The 17,490-nt window shown below is 53.1% G+C and overlaps 1 protein-coding gene across 1 annotated transcript; it reads right to left on the reverse strand.

The window, feature by feature from the left end:
* Nucleotides 1-1,475: 1,475 nt before the first annotated feature.
* LOC121632464 (ribonuclease P protein subunit p30-like) lies at nt 1,476-16,873 on the reverse strand. The gene is made up of 12 exons (XM_041974009.1): nt 16,848-16,873; nt 14,517-15,116; nt 12,306-12,364; nt 12,070-12,192; nt 11,883-11,954; nt 11,587-11,676; nt 4,688-4,778; nt 4,524-4,585; nt 3,830-3,867; nt 3,644-3,723; nt 1,701-1,754; nt 1,476-1,611 (listed from the first exon to the last, which is right to left on the reverse strand). Exons 2-12 carry the CDS (start codon nt 14,830-14,832, stop codon nt 1,574-1,576), a joined length of 1,023 nt encoding a protein of 340 aa, XP_041829943.1. The 5' UTR covers nt 14,833-15,116; nt 16,848-16,873; the 3' UTR covers nt 1,476-1,573.
* Between the last annotated feature and the right edge of the window lie 617 nt (nt 16,874-17,490).

Raw genomic sequence — 17,490 nt, forward strand, 5'->3', positions numbered from 1 at the left:
GATGATTATTATTATGATGATGATGATGGTGATAATGATAATGATGATGATGATTATTATGATGATGATGGTGATAATGATGATGATGATTATTATGATGATGATGATGATGATGATGTTTGATTTCAGAAGCGGCTGTGTTTGGAGGCGGAGCTCCATGTGTCTGAGTGTCCAATGGAAACCTCTTATGATGTCACTGTGACCAATCAGCAGCAGAAGCAGCAGGTCAGTGCAGGTTGCTATAGCAACAGGCTGTAACTTTGGGGTCAGAGATCCAGAAGAATCTCAGAGTTCTGGCTGCTCAGGTTGGTGAAGCTCGGTCCATCTGAGAGACTCTTCCTCTCTGAAATGCTCCTTTCATTCCGGTCATGTGACCCGGTTCACCTGGTCAGCTATTAAATGCTCCTCCAGGTGTTTCTGGGTTGTTGTATCTGATGTGTTGTTTACGTTGCTATGGTAACAGCTGTTCTCTGTGCAGTGGGTCCGGTCCAGCCCAGACCGCCTCTGCTGTGCTGCCCCCGGTGTCTTGGAGGAGAACCGGTAATTCTGCTCTCTGATTGGCTGTTTTATTGGTGAAATGCACTCTGGGAGTTCTTGTTGGTTTTAATCATTTATTGTGTTTCATGATTTCAGGGTCACATCAGCCACATCATGGGACACTGAGACTCCGCCCCCAGACATGACTCCACCCCCCTCAGATTTTTGTCTTTCCAGCTGATCGTTCCACCTTCCTCTCAACCAACATCATGGTCTTCCTCAGTCTGTTGTCATGGTGATGACTTAAACATGACCTCTGATAGAACAGCTTGTTTACCTGTTTTGATGCGTTCAGGGACACTCAGTTCTGTCACTTGAAATGATCTCATACAGAATGGGTTAGTGTACCTGAACGCACCGTCAGCTGATGGTCAGAGAAAACTCTGATGATGCACTGTTAGCCCCGCCCCCATTCTCCTCATCACTGGTTCACCTGTTCTGAACAGATGTTTTACATCAGCTGGTCAGTAACTCGGCTGTGGTCTGACCTCTGACCTCCTCCAGAGGCGTTCACTGTCAGCAGACGTTAAAGGGCTAAAACAGAGTTGAACTTCTGGGCATTTTAAACCCTGACTCTGTTCTCTCAGGATCAGTCAGCCTTCCAGCAAAAAGTTCTTCTTCTGTGGTACTAAACAGATGCTCTGTCAACGGATTAATGAGGCATTAAAATAATTTAGATTTAATCCAGAATAGATGAAAATGTTTCTAAAATGTCTTCCTGTTTGTATATTTCTATTTTTTTAACAGAATTTATATTTTTACCTTGAATCTGACTGAATGTAAAACAGCTGTTTTTTGATCCTTTTCTGCTGACCAATCAGAGCTCAGTATTTGTACACCACTTTAAAAATAAACTGAAAACTGATCCGAGTTTTGATTTTGATTCTTCTGCACTGGAGTAACAATGTGCTGCATTCACTTGCACCAGGACATCTGAGTGTTTGACAGGAAGTGACTCTTTACACCGTTTATTAAACCAGAAATAATGACTTCAAAAATAAAAGACATAAAACTAAATCTGCTGTCAAGCACTTGGTCAGGTGGGTTTGGCTTTCTTGGCTGCAGGAGCTGCACCTGCAAGGTGAACACAGAGGGTGGAGCTTAGTCTCAGCTGCTCTCTGATTGGCCGGTTGATGTCTGAGTGGAAGTAGGAAGAAACTCACCGTCATCCTGGTTCTTCACGGTGCGCACGACGCCACAGGCCGTCTTCCTGGTTTCTGCAAACACACACAGCAGTAAACACACAGCCGGACCTGCAGCAGACCCGGGTCCGGACTCGCCCGCGTGCAGCAGAACGGGGTCGTGCAGCAGAACTGGGTCAGGACTCGCCCGCTTGCAACAGAACCGGGTCCGGACTCGCCCGCGTGCAGCAGACCCGGGTCGTGCAGCAGACCCGGGTCGTGCAGCAGAACCGGGTCCGGACTCGCCCGCTTGCAGCAGAACGGGGTCGTGCAGCAGAACCAGGTCAGGACTCGCCCGCGTGCAGCAGACCCGGGTCCGGACTCGCCCGCTTGCAGCAGAACCGGGTCCGGACTCGCCCGCGTGCAGCAGAACCGGGTCAGGACTCGCCCGCTTGCAACAGAACAGGGTCCGGACTCGCCCGCTTGCAACAGAACCGGGTCCGGACTCGCCCGCGTGCAGCAGAACGGGGTCGTGCAGCAGAACCGGGTCAGGACTCGCCCGCGTGCAGCAGACCCGGGTCCGGACTCGCCCGCTTGCAGCAGAACCGGGTCCGGACTCGCCCGCGTGCAGCAGAACGGGGTCGTGCAGCAGAACCGGGTCAGGACTCGCCCGCTTGCAACAGAACCGGGTCCGGACTCGCCCGCGTGCAGCAGAACGGGGTCGTGCAGCAGAACCGGGTCAGGACTCGCCCGCGTGCAGCAGACCCGGGTCCGGACTCGCCCGCTTGCAACAGAACCGGGTCCGGACTCGCCCGCGTGCAGCAGAACCGGGTCAGGACTCGCCCGCTTGCAACAGAACAGGGTCCGGACTCGCCCGCTTGCAACAGAACCGGGTCCGGACTCGCCCGCGTGCAGCAGAACGGGGTCATGCAGCAGAACCGGGTCAGGACTCGCCCGCGTGCAGCAGACCCGGGTCCGGACTCGCCCGCTTGCAGCAGAACCGGGTCCGGACTCGCCCGCGTGCAGCAGAACGGGGTCGTGCAGCAGAACCGGGTCAGAACTCGCCCGCTTGCAACAGAACCGGGGTCCGGACTCGCCCGCGTGCAGCAGAACGGGGTCGTGCAGCAGAACCGGGTCAGGACTCGCCCGCGTGCAGCAGACCCGGGTCCGGACTCGCCCGCTTGCAGCAGAACCGGGTCCGGACTCGCCCGCGTGCAGCAGAACGGGGTCGTGCAGCAGAACCGGGTCAGGACTCGCCCGCGTGCAGCAGACCCGGGTCGTGCAGCAGAACCGGGTCCGGACTCGCCCGCTTGCAGCAGAACGGGGTCGTGCAGCAGAACCAGGTCAGGACTCGCCCGCGTGCAGCAGAACCGGGTCCGGACTCGCCCGCGTGCAGCAGAAAGGGGTCGTGCAGCAGAACCGGGTCAGGACTCGCCCGCGTGCAGCAGACCCGGGTCCGGACTCGCCCGCTTGCAGCAGAACCGGGTCCGGACTCGCCCGCGTGCAGCAGAACCGGGTCGTGCAGCAGAACCGGGTCAGGACTCGCCCGCTTGCAACAGAACCGGGTCCGGACTCGCCCGCTTACAGCAGAACCGGGTCCGGACTCGCCCGCGTGCAGCAGAACCGGGTCCGGACTCGCCCGCGTGCAGCAGAACGGGGTCGTGCAGCAGAACCGGGTCAGGACTCGCCCGCGTGCAGCAGAACCGAGTCCGGACTCGCCCGCGTGCAGCAGAACGGGGTCCGGACTCGCCCGCGTGCAGCAGAACGGGGTCCGGACTCGCCCGCGTGCAGCAGAACCGGGTCCGGCCTCGCCTACGTGCACTGGACTCGCATGCGTGCAGCAGAACCGGGTCCGGGTCCGGACTCACCTACGTGCAGCAGAACGGGGTCGTGCAGCAGAACCGGGTCCGGACTCACCTGCGTGCAGCAGACCCCGGTCCGGACTCGGCTGCGTGCAGCAGAACCGGGTCCAGGTCCGGACTCACCTGCGTGCAGCAGAACCGCTCTGCAGGTGGAGGAAACGGCTTCTTTGGAGTCCGAGTCGGACAAACCGAACAGCAAGCCTCTGAGGACCGACGTCAGGAACACAACACACATTCTGAGTACTACAGGGTCTCCTTCGCCAGAGTCCAGGGGCCCCTGGACAGACGTATGGATCAGTTAAAGGATACAGGTTGGTGACATCATACGGTCCTCGGAGCTCCAGAGCCTGAAACATAAACATGATGTCAGAGATCTACGGTGGCCCCACAGGACCCAAACTAGACTAATGAATCTCCAGGTGGTCTCTGAAAGACCCGACACCACAGGTGTGTCCCGGTTCAGGGTCTGCACACTTCCAAGTACAGATTCGCCGGCCAGCGAGAAGTTCTGTCCCAGTTCACAGAATCTGAAGGAGTCTCTGTATCCTCCTTCAGCTCCGCCCTCGTTTAGCCTCAAACGAAGGCTGCTGGTGCTTCCTTCACCGCCGCTTTTCTCCCAGAATTCATTGCACACAAGATGGTGGCGAATCAGCAGCCGCGTTCAGAAGAGTCGTCTTAAGTTTAAATAAAGTTTTATTTAAAAAAAGTACGCGTTTTTTATCTACTTTAGTAGAAACGTTACAAAAGTACATTTAAAGCAAGTTCGTGTACCGGCCGGAAAACAACACGCGTGTTTCTTTTACTGTCGTGTTGCCGCTCCATGTTCAGCTCCACCCACGTGTCCGATGAGTCATTTCCGAGGTGGACGTGACTCAACGTCCTTTTTGTTGCTACGGGAAATTCTTGTTGCTAGGTAGGCCGTCCCACCTACGTAGGCTACACACTTCACGTCAGACACAACCTCGTTCCTGACCAGGAGGGTGGATGAGTGATGGTCACTGACCTTCTCCGCTGCGCTGCTCAGGATGACGTTCTGGAAGAGACAGACATGTTGTGACATCATCACTGTGGGCCAATCACGGGGGAGGATTGAAGTGACATCATCACTGTGGGCCAATCACGGGTGAGGGTGCACGCTACCTTCCCTTTTTTAGCTCTCCGTCAGACTCACGGCGTTGGCGATGGTGTAGCGTCTCATGGTGGCGTCTCTGATGGCGGCCGAGTACGAAACCTCGAAGACCACGCCCCTGTCCACGGCCTGGACACACACACACACACACACACACACACAGGTCTGCTTGGAATGCCTTCTCTCTATCGTCATGGCAACTATAGATCTATAACCTATAGATCAGGACTATGGATCAGGACTGGATCAGGACTATGGATCAGGACTGGATCAAGACTGGATCAGGACTATGGATCAGGACTGGATCAAGACTGGATCAGGACTATGGATTAGGACTGGATCAGGACTGGATCAGGACCGGATCAGGACTCTGGATCAGGACTATGGATCAGGACTGGATCAGGACTATGGATCAGGACTGTATCAGGACTCTGGATCAGGACTATGAGTCAGGACTGGATCAGGACTCTGGATCAGGACTATGAGTCAGGACTAGATCAGGACCCTAGATCAGGACTATGGATCAGGACTATGAGTCAGGATGGGTCAGGACCCTAGATCAGGACTATGGATCAGGACTGGATCAGGACCCTAGATCAGGACTATGGATCAGGACTATGAGTCAGGACTAGATCAGGACCCTAGATCAGGACTATGGATCAGGACTATGAGTCAGGACTGGATCAGGACCCTAGATCAGAACTATGGATCAGGACTATGAGTCAGGACTGGATCAGGACCCTAGATCAGGACTATGAGTCAGGACTAGATCAGGACCCTAGATCAGGACCATGGATCAGGACTATGAGTCAGGACTGGATCAGGACCCTAGATCAGAACTATGGATCAGGACTATGAGTCAGGACTGTATCAGGACCCTAGATCAGGACCCTAGATCAGGACCCTAGATCAGGACTATGAGTCAGGACTGGATCAGGACCCTAGATCAGAACTATGGATCAGGACTGGATCAGGATTATGGATCAGGACTGGATCAGGACTACGGATCAGGACTGGATCAGGACTCTGGATCAGGACTATGAGTCAGGACTAGATCAGGACTCTGGATCAGGACTGGATCAGGACTATGGTTGAGGACTGGAGCAGGACTGGATCAGGACTACGGATCAGGACTGTGGATCAGGACTACGGATCAGGACACTGGATCAGGACTATGAGTCAGGACTAGATCAGGACTGGATCAGGACTATGGTTGAGGACTGGAGCAGGACTGGATCAGGACTACGGATCAGGACTGGATCAGGACTATGGATCAGGACTGGATCAGGACTGGATCAGGAGTGGATCAGGACTATGGATCAGGTATGGATCAGGACTATGGATCAGGACTATGGATCAGGACTATGGATCAGGACTGGATCAGGACTCTGGATCAGGACTATGGATCAGGACTCTAAATCAGGACTATGGATCAGGACCCTAGATCAGGATTATGGATCAGGACTGGATCAGGACTATGGAGCAGGACTGGATCAGGACTACGGATCAGGACTGGATCAGGACTCTGGATCAGGACTATGAGTCAGGACTAGATCAGGACTCTGGATCAGGACTCTGGATCAGGACTGGATCAGGACTATGGTTGAGGACTGGAGCAGGACTGGATCAGGACTACGGATCAGGACTGTGGATCAGGACTACGGATCAGGACAGGATCAGGACTGGATCAGGACTGGATCAGGACTATGGATCAGGACTGGGTCAGGACTCTGGATCAGGACTGGATCAGGACTGGATCAGGACTATGGATCAGGACTGGATCAGGACTCTGGATCAGGACCCTAGATCAGGACTCTGGATCAGGACTGGATCAGGACTGGATCAGGAGTGGATCAGGACTATGGATCAGGACTGGATCAGGACTATGGATCAGGACTATGGATCAGGACTCTGGATCAGGACTATGGATCAGGACTATGGATCAGGACTGGATCAGGACTCTGGATCAGGACTCTGGATCAGGACTATGGATCAGGACTCTGGATCAGGAGTGGATCAGGACTATGGATCAGGACTGGATCAGGACTATGGATCAGGACTATGGATCAGGACTCTGGATCAGGACTATGGATCAGGACTATGGATCAGGACTGGATCAGGACTCTGGATCAGGACTATGGATCAGGACTCTGGATCAGGACTATGGATCAGGACTATGGATCAGGACTGGATCAGGACTATGGATCAGGACTATGGATCAGGACTATGGATCAGGACTGGATCAGGACTCTGGATCAGGACTATGGATCAGGACTATGGATCAGGACTGGATCAGGACTCTGGATCAGGACTATGGATCAGGACTCTGGATCAGGACTATGGATCAGGACTCTGGATCAGGACTATGGATCAGGACTATGGATCAGGACTGGATCAGGACTCTGGATCAGGACTCTGGATCAGGACTCTGGATCAGGACTATGGATCAGAACTGGATCAGGACTCTGGATCAGGACTATGGATCAGGACTCTGGATCAGGACTCTGGATCAGGACTATGGATCAGGACTATGGATCAGGACTCTGGATCAGGACTATGGATCAGGACTGGATCCGGACTCTGGATCAGGACTATGGATCAGGACTGGATCAGGACTCTGGATCAGGACTATGGATCAGGACTATGGATCAGGACTCTGGATCAGGACTATGGATCAGGACTATAGATCAGGACTGGATCAGGACTCTGGATCAGGACTCTGGATCAGGACACTAGATCAGGACTCTGGATCAGGACTATGGAACAGGACTGTGGATCAGGACTATGAGTCAGGACTAGATCAGGACCCTAGATCAGGACTATGGATCAGGACTATGACTCAGGACTGGATCAGGACCCTAGATCAGAACTATGGATCAGGACTATGAGTCAGGACTGGATCAGGACCCTAGATCAGGACTATGAGTCAGGACTAGATCAGGACCCTAGATCAGGACTATGGATCAGGACTATGAGTCAGGACTGGATCAGGACCCTAGATCAGAACTATGGATCAGGACTATGAGTCAGGACTGTATCAGGACCCTAGATCAGGACCCTAGATCAGGACTATGAGTCAGGACTAGATCAGGACCCTAGATCAGGACTATGGATTAGGACTATGAGTCAGGACTGGATCAGGACCCTAGATCAGAACTATGGATCAGGACTGGATCACGATTATGGATCAGGACTGGATCAGGACTACGGATCAGGACTGGATCAGGACTCTGGATCAGGACTATGAGTCAGGACTAGATCAGGACTCTGGATCAGGACTGGATCAGGACTACGGATCAGGACTGTGGATCAGGACTACGGATCAGGACTACGGATCAGGACACTGGATCAGGACTATGAGTCAGGACTAGATCAGGACTCTGGATCAGGACTGGATCAGGACTATGGTTGAGGACTGGAGCAGGACTGGATCAGGACTACGGATCAGGACTGGATCAGGACTATGGATCAGGACTGGATCAGGACTGGATCAGGAGTGGATCAGGACTATGGATCAGGTCTGGATCAGGACTATGGATCAGGACTATGGATCAGGACTGGATCAGGACTCTGGATCAGGACTATGGATCAGGACTCTAAATCAGGACTATGGATCAGGACCCTAGATCAGGATTATGGATCAGGACTGGATCAGGACTATGGAGCAGGACTGGATCAGGACTACGGATCAGGACTGGATCAGGACTCTGGATCAGGACTATGAGTCAGGACTAGATCAGGACTCTGGATCAGGACTCTGGATCAGGACTGGATCAGGACTATGGTTGAGGACTGGAGCAGGACTGGATCAGGACTACGGATCAGGACTGTGGATCAGGACTACGGATCAGGACAGGATCAGGACTGGATCAGGACTGGATCAGGACTATGGATCAGGACTGGGTCAGGACTCTGGATCAGGACTGGATCAGGACTGGATCAGGACTATGGATTAGGACTATGAGTCAGGACTGGATCAGGACCCTAGATCAGAACTATGGATCAGGACTGGATCACGATTATGGATCAGGACTGGATCAGGACTACGGATCAGGACTGGATCAGGACTCTGGATCAGGACTATGAGTCAGGACTAGATCAGGACTCTGGATCAGGACTGGATCAGGACTACGGATCAGGACTGTGGATCAGGACTACGGATCAGGACTACGGATCAGGACACTGGATCAGGACTATGAGTCAGGACTAGATCAGGACTCTGGATCAGGACTGGATCAGGACTATGGTTGAGGACTGGAGCAGGACTGGATCAGGACTACGGATCAGGACTGGATCAGGACTATGGATCAGGACTGGATCAGGACTGGATCAGGAGTGGATCAGGACTATGGATCAGGTCTGGATCAGGACTATGGATCAGGACTATGGATCAGGACTATGGATCAGGACTGGATCAGGACTCTGGATCAGGACTATGGATCAGGACTCTAAATCAGGACTATGGATCAGGACCCTAGATCAGGATTATGGATCAGGACTGGATCAGGACTATGGAGCAGGACTGGATCAGGACTACGGATCAGGACTGGATCAGGACTCTGGGTCAGGACTAGATCAGGACTCTGGATCAGGACTCTGGATCAGGACTGGATCAGGACTATGGTTGAGGACTGGAGCAGGACTGGATCAGGACTACGGATCAGGACTGTGGATCAGGACTACGGATCAGGACAGGATCAGGACTGGATCAGGACTGGATCAGGACTATGGATCAGGACTGGGTCAGGACTCTGGATCAGGACTGGATCAGGACTGGATCAGGACTATGGATCAGGGCTGGATCAGGACTCTGGATGAGGACTCTGGATCAGGACTGGATCAGGACTCTGGATCAGGACCCTAGATCAGGACTCTGGATCAGGACTGGATCAGGACTGGATCAGGAGTGGATCAGGACTATGGATCAGGACTGGATCAGGACTATGGATCAGGACTCTGGATCAGGACTATGGATCAGGACTATGGATCAGGACTGGATCAGGACTCTGGATCAGGACTCTGGATCAGGACTATGGATCAGGACTCTGGATCAGGACTCTGGATCAGGACTCTGGATCAGAACTGGATCAGGACTATGGATCAGGACTATGGATCAGGACTGTGGATCAGGACTGTGGATCAGGACTGGATCAGGACTCTGGATCAGGACTGGATCAGGACTGGATCAGGAGTGGATCAGGACTATGGATCAGGACTGGATCAGGACTATGGATCAGGACTATGGATCAGGACTATGGATCAGGACTATGGATCAGGACTGGATCAGGACTCTGGATCAGGACTATGGATCAGGACTATGGATCAGGACTGGATCAGGACTCTGGATCAGGACTATGGATCAGGACTATGGATCAGGACTCTGGATCAGGACTATGGATCAGGACTATGGATCAGGACTATGGATCAGGACTGGATCAGGACTCTGGATCAGGACTCTGGATCAGGACCCTAGATCAGGACTCTGGATCAGGACTATGGATCAGGACTGTGGATCAGGACTCTGGATCAGGACTGGATCAGGACTGGATCAGGAGTGGATCAGGACTATGGATCAGGACTGGATCAGGACTATGGATCAGGACTATGGATCAGGACTCTGGATCAGGACTCTGGATCAGAACTGGATCAGGACTATGGATCAGGACTATGGATCAGGACTGTGGATCAGGACTGTGGATCAGGACTGGATCAGGACTCTGGATCAGGACTGGATCAGGACTGGATCAGGAGTGGATCAGGACTATGGATCAGGACTGGATCAGGACTATGGATCAGGACTATGGATCAGGACTCTGGATCAGGACTCTGGATCAGGACTGGATCAGGACTATGGATCAGGACTATGGATCAGGACTGGATCAGGACTCTGGATCAGGACTATGGATCAGGACTATGGATCAGGACTCTGGATCAGGACTGGATCAGGACTCTGGATCAGGACTATGGATCAGGACTGGATCAGGACTCTGGATCAGGACTCTGGATCAGGACTATGGATCAGGACTATGGATCAGGACCCTAGATCAGGACTCTGGATCAGGACTATGGATCAGGACTGTGGATCAGGACTGTGGATCAGGACTGGATCAGGACTATGGATCAGGACTGTGGACCAGGACTGGATCAGGACTATGGATCAGGACTCTGGATCAGGACTGGATCAGGACTGGATCAGGACTATGGATCAGGACTATGGATCAGGACTCTGGATCAGGACTATGGATCAGGACTCTGGATCAGGACTCTGGATCAGGACTATGGATCAGGACTGGATCAGGACTCTGGATCAGGACTATGGATCAGGACTATGGATCAGGACTCTGGATCAGGACTATGGATCAGGACTGGATCCGGACTCTGGATCAGGACTATGGATCAGGACTGGATCAGGACTCTGGATCAGGACTATGGATCAGGACTCTGGATCAGGACTATGGATCAGGACTATAGATCAGGACTGGATCAGGACTCTGGATCAGGACTCTGGATCAGGACTCTGGATCAGGACCCTAGATCAGGACTCTGGATCAGGACTATGGATCAGGACTGTGGATCAGGACTGGATCAGGACTATGGATCAGGACTCTGGATCAGGACTCTGGATCAGGACTGGATCAGGAGTGGATCAGGACTATGGATCAGGACTGGATCAGGACTATGGATCAGGACTGGATCAGGACTATGGATCAGGACTCTGGATCAGGACTATGGATCAGGACTATGGATCAGGACTGGATCAGGACTCTGGATCAGGACTATGGATCAGGACTATGGATCAGGACTCTGGATCAGGACTATGGATCAGGACTCTGGATCAGGACTCTGGATCAGGACTATGGATCAGGACTCTGGATCAGGACTCTGGATCAGGACTATGGATCAGGACTCTGGATCAGGACTCTGGATCAGGACTTACCCCGTTGACCGGCGCTCTTTTGAAGAAGAAAGGAAGTTTCTCCGTCACCGAGATGCAGATGATGTCGATGTCGTACAGCAAGCAGGCCGCCTGAACACACCACACACACACACACACACCACACACACAGGTCTGTGATCAACGATGCATTCAGGTGCACAGGTACGGCAGCCCTGTGGGACAAAGAACTGAACCACAGTTCATGAATCCATCGTTTCTCTTCAGAAAGTCCAGCAGTCAGTGAAGGCATCACCCTGCTGTACAGCTGGAATGAACAGAGTGTCAGTGAAGCTCACATGGAAGAGTTTCTCTGTGGTTGGCTGCACGGCGAGGAGGTCGAAGCGACGATACTCCGGAGCATTCGGCCTCTGACAGCGCGCAGACACACACACACACACACACACACACACACACACACACAGGGTTTAGAGCCGATGACGTCTGATGATGCGACTTCCTGTCCTGCTGCTCATCAATACTCACAAAGTGACTGGAATCTGACATCACCACGGTCAGCCTGTTCAGCAGTCTGATTGGTCGAGAGCGACCCTGCACCGCCGACAGCTGATCGATCAGCTCACTGATCGGTGTCGGAGTGGGAACTTCCTGCAGAGAGATTATTGATCCCTGATAAGCCAACAGTCCGATCAATGATCAGAAATCATCAATAATCTGCTGTTTCCTGCTGCTCCTGAACGCATCGCAGCAGGTGACCTCACCTGTTTCTTCCTGGTCGTCGGTTCAAACACGTAGTTGATGGCGACGGCGGAGAAACCCACTGCAGGAAACACACACACGTTACACACAGAACAACCTGCTGTGAAGCCCCGCCTACTCTCTGACATCAGCTGGTCACGTGACCATTTGGTCTTCAGGGCCGCTGGTTCGCCATCGATCGGGTTCCGGTTATCGGATCGGATCTTGAAAATGGGTGGTTCAAAAGGATCAGTCCAGTCCTGGTTGGTACCCGGATAAAACTCTCAGTTTGGGTTCAGAACTTCTGAGTCGGATCCGGATGACGTTGATCCGGTTCAGCCAGAAGAATCCGTCTGTCTTCGCTGCATGGGTTCATCCCTCTACACGGCCCGGCCCTCCTTCTGACACTAAGCCAGGGGTTGGGCCTCGGTCGTCACCAACATGGCCGCCGTGCTATGCAGAACAATACGTGCACGTGTGCTGGTGCACGCTCCCGGCTCCTCCTCCGGCCGGAAGCCCACGTTGGTCTACGAGCTGGAAATCCAGATCTGGTGAATCTGAAAACCGGGAATCTGGATCAGGGTGATCCGGTCCGGATTACGTGATCCACCATCCCAAATCATGGGATTCCCAAATCCGGATAGCTATTATCTGGATGAAGGTTTTTCAGGAACTGGTCCAGGTTCCCAGAAGCAGGTCGCCATGGTAACGGAAGCTGAGCTCACACATCTGCTCCGGATAAGATGTCAGAGGTAAAACCCGACCAAAGACACGCAATCTGACATCCCGAATGTTCCCAAACATTCCCGGCGCTCCTAAATGTTCCCGCCCCCCAGCACAGAGCGCCCTGCCCACCCCTCTCCTTTACAGCCCAGAAGGAGGACCAAGGAGGACCAGACTCATCAGCTCCAGGCCTGTGTGTGGAGTTATGGAGCAGGTCTTCAACCTGAGCCTCAAGCTGAAGGTGGTACCAGAGCTCTGGAAGACCTCCTGCGTGGTACCAGAGCTCTGGAAGACCTCCTGTGTGGTACCAGAGCTCTGGAAGACCTCCTGCGTGGTACCAGAGCTCTGGAAGACCTCCGCGTGGTACCAGAGCTCTGGAAGACCTCCTGTGGTACCAGAGCTCTGGAAGACCTCCTGCGTGGTACCAGAGCTCTGGAAGACCTCCTGGGTGGTACCAGAGCTCTGGAAGACCTCCTGTGTGGTACCAGAGCTCTGGAAGACCTGCTACGTGGTACCAGAGCTCTGGAAGACCTCCTGTGTGGTACCAGAGCTCTAGAAGACCTCCTGTGTGGTACCAGAGCTCTGGAAGACCTCCTACGTGGTACCAGAGCTCTGGAAGACCTCCTACGTGGTACCAGAGCTCTGGAAGACCTCCTGTGTGGTACCAGAGCTCTGGAAGACCTCCTGTGTGGTACCAGAGCTCTGGAAGACCTCCTACGTGGTACCAGAGCTCTGGAAGACCTCCTGCGTGGTACCAGAGCTTTGGAAGACCTCCTACGTGGTACCAGAGCTCTGGAAGACCTCCTGCGTGGTACCAGAGCTCTGGAAGACCTCCTGCGTGGTACCAGAGCTCTGGAAGACCTCCTACGTGGTACCAGAACTCTGGAAGACCTCCTACGTGGTACCAGAGCTCTGGAAGACCTCCTGTGTGGTACCAGCTGCAGACTTCAGAAGTTCTCAGAGGACTCTGCGATTGTCGGACTGAACACTGAGGACCACCACGTGGACTGGACCATGAGCGCCCCCCCACAGGACCCCTGTCTGGTCTGGAGAGCAGCTTCAGGGACAGACTGGTCCATCCTCGCAGTAGGACTGCAGGTCTGTCCTCTGGTCTGGTTCCTCAGATCATCTTTCTGATTCTGGTGTCACGTGTTCTTGTTACTGGAAACAAACAACAACCTAAAAACCGGAACTGGTGTGTATTATCACACACACACATCCACACACACTGATGGTGGAAGCGCTTGCAAGGCGCTAACCACGGCCCATCAGGAGCAGCCTGGGGTCGGGGGTCCTGATCCGGGACTCCTCCCCCTGAGCCACGCCGCTCCAGTAATTTTGATTAACGCGTCACTGACTGACGTAACGTTTGATCAGAGTAAAAACTGATCGATGACCCAGCTGATCGATCAGCTGTGTGAATTCACATCCGGCCCCGCAGACCCACCGCTCCGTCCCGTCCCGGCTCTACCGGACCCGTGGACGTGCTGGTCTAATGCGCGCGGACTCACAGTGAGCGGCGGTCTCCACGAGCCCCTGCAGTCCGGTTCTGTCCGGTGAGAACATCACGTTCAGGTCCATGAACACCGACATGTTGCTGATATCCTCCACGAGGGGACAGCCGAAAGGCGTGATGGGAGATGGAGTGTTGGAGCCAGAGTGTTGCATTGACTGTACCTCGGAAAAAAGAGCTGCGGCTTGCAGTGCTGTCAGTTTAATCTCCAACTTCCGGTTCATTTTTCTCCTCACAGGGCGGAACTTGATTCTGCTGCTGGTTCTGTTGGACTCATACCGAACCGGCGAGAGTTTACCAATAAAAACAATCATTCCCGTTGGTTCCGACAGGGGGCGGAGTCACGCACACTGCGGAGGAAAGCAGAAGAAGAAGAAGAAGAAGAAGAAGAAGAAGAAGAAGAAGAAGAAGACGTCCCACGTGAAGCCGGGCAGTAGCTGATGGTATGTGACACGCGCGCACCCACACACCGGGTCTCTTCTGTATCAGAACTGGTTCTGGTCCAGCTGGGTCCTGCCGTTTGCCGGTGGGGGGTCGATGAGGCCTCGTGATTACCCAGACTCTGCTGGGGTCAGAGACCTGCTCCCCCTGCTGGATCCTGAACGACAAAACAACCGGACATGTAAAGTTCTAAAAGTCACTTTGTTTATGTTCTATTATTAGTTTCTTAATCGAAGTTTAACACACATCTGTTTTTAAAAATATTCTTATTAAATAGTATGAACATAAAAACAAAGTGAAAGTTCTGATGATGTATTTGAGGAAGGTTTTAATATGAAGATTTATTGAGGTGATGACGTTGTTCTCCACCCGTCACGTGGTGCTGGAGAGGCAGGTGATCAGAACCTGGAGGAGGTCTGGGCTGGTGGTCTGCCTGCTGCAGGTCACCAGAGAACAAACTGGGATTTTAGTTCCAGTCGTGGTGAAAAATGAGCGGATGCAGCTTTTTACCCTGAAGTTCTTTTACTGGCTGGTGTACAGAATGACGTCTTCAGATGAAACATTTGCTGAGTCGGGCCTCCGTCCGTCGAGTTTAGAAGAGAAGAAGAACCAGCAGCAGTTCCCGTCCTTCCCAAAACGTTCCTGCTTTTGGAACGTTTTCTATTTCTGGCCTCGTTTCGTTCCCCAGGGTTTCTTTGGAAAAGTGTAGAAGTCCCGTTTCTTGGAGCTGACGAGGAGGCGCCGTGAGGAGGTGCCGTGAGGAGGCGTCGTGAGGAGGCGCCGTGAGGAGGTGCCGTGAGGAGGCGTCGTGAGGAGGCGCCGTGAGGAGGTGCCGTGAGGAGGTGCCGTGAGGAGGCGCCGTGAGGAGGCGCCGTGAGGAGGCGTCGTGAGGAGGCGCCGTGAGGAGGCGTCGTGAGGAGGCGCCGTGAGGAGGTGCCGTGAGGAGGCGTCGTGAGGAGGCGCCGTGAGGAGGCGTCGTGAGGAGGCGCCGTGAGGAGGTGCCGTGAGGAGGCGTCGTGAGGAGGCGCCGTGAGGAGGCGTCGTGAGGAGGTGCCGTGAGGAGGTGCTGTGAGGAGGTGCTCGAACTGCTGTTTCCTGTCATTTAACCCAAACCTGGAACTCAGGAACCCACTCAAGTCTTTCCAGGGTCACCAAGGACCTGCATCCCTGACCGTACCCAGATCCAGCCGGCTCCTGGAAAACAAGGACTTCTTTAACACACGAGGAGTTCCGGGTTAGTTGTGCTTCAGTTTCAGGATAGAAAGACCTGGGAAGGGATCCGACCCAGAAGCTGTTTTCCTTCTTCAGGAAAGATCTGGACTCATTTTCATCCCAGCTCTGGACCGGTTGCTTCCACGCCGTCCTTTCCGGGCGTCTGGTTTTCCACATACAGTGAAAACGATCCTGGTTTGTAGCTTTAACGGCGAGTCTCGGGAAGAGCAGGGAATACGCTGGGAAGGTGATCGGAAGAGAAATTCCATTTTTGTGAGAAAAACAGAAAAATCTTGCTGTGACCTCATAGCTGAACTTCTTCGTCCTCCAGTAACTTCCTGTCGTTGGTGATGAAAAGCCGACATGTTTCACTGCGGATTTAACTGGAATGTTGGGAATAACGGAGATGAATCGTGTTGCTAATATTTCCCATTTTTAAGCTTCAGCTTCAGACCCGAGGCCTTGGAATAAAAGAATTCCTGGTCAGGAACACGTCGTCGGCTGTTTGCCTGAAATATTCCGTTTCCCAAAACCTACATTTATCCTCCGGACTGAACATCCGGCCTGGAAAGAGACGTGCTGGCGGAATTCCACCGCTCGTGTCTTTGTGAAGAGTTCAGATTAAATTTAGAAATTTGGGCCCAAACCAAATAATTTAAACATGAACTCAAGTTACCGTCCAGCAGGTCCAGGACGGAGATGCCCTGAGCCGGGATTCAGCACCAGGGATGCCGGCCTGAAGGCCTCAACCGCTCCGGAGTCCTTCCGGGTGTCGGGATGAGCCCGGCTTCGTGGTGGTCGGGAGAGTCCAGGAAGGAAGATGGAAGGAAGTCAGACCGTCTGAACCTGGAGATTTATCCGAGGATCAACGTCTCTGCTTCTTCCGCTTCCCAGAGGTCCCTGAACGCATCGTCCACTTTGGGAAGCAGGTGTTGAACGTGGTGGTCGGAGGAGGAACGTCGGAGATTCCGACCTGCTGATGGAAATCTGAGCAGCCGTCGAGTCGGGCTGGTTCTCCTCGGAGGTAGAACCGGCTGGTTGTTCTAGCAGCGCTGACCGCCTGTTCCTCGCTGTGAAGGATCCGATTCAAAGTCAGTCAAACATTAAAACAGTCAGTCAAACATGAAAACAGTCAAACATTAAAACAGTCAGTCAGACATTAAAACAGTCAAACATTAAAACAGTCAGTCAGACATTAAAACAGTCAGTCAGACATTAAAACAGTCAAACATTAAAACAGTCAGATGGACGTGAAACTGGTTTAAATTCTGAAGTAAATGAACTTTTTCTGTAGAAGAACATTTTAAAATGAAGTTAAC

This window comes from Melanotaenia boesemani, chromosome 21, assembly GCF_017639745.1.
Source record: "Melanotaenia boesemani isolate fMelBoe1 chromosome 21, fMelBoe1.pri, whole genome shotgun sequence".
NCBI classification, from domain to species: Eukaryota; Metazoa; Chordata; class Actinopteri; order Atheriniformes; family Melanotaeniidae; genus Melanotaenia; species Melanotaenia boesemani.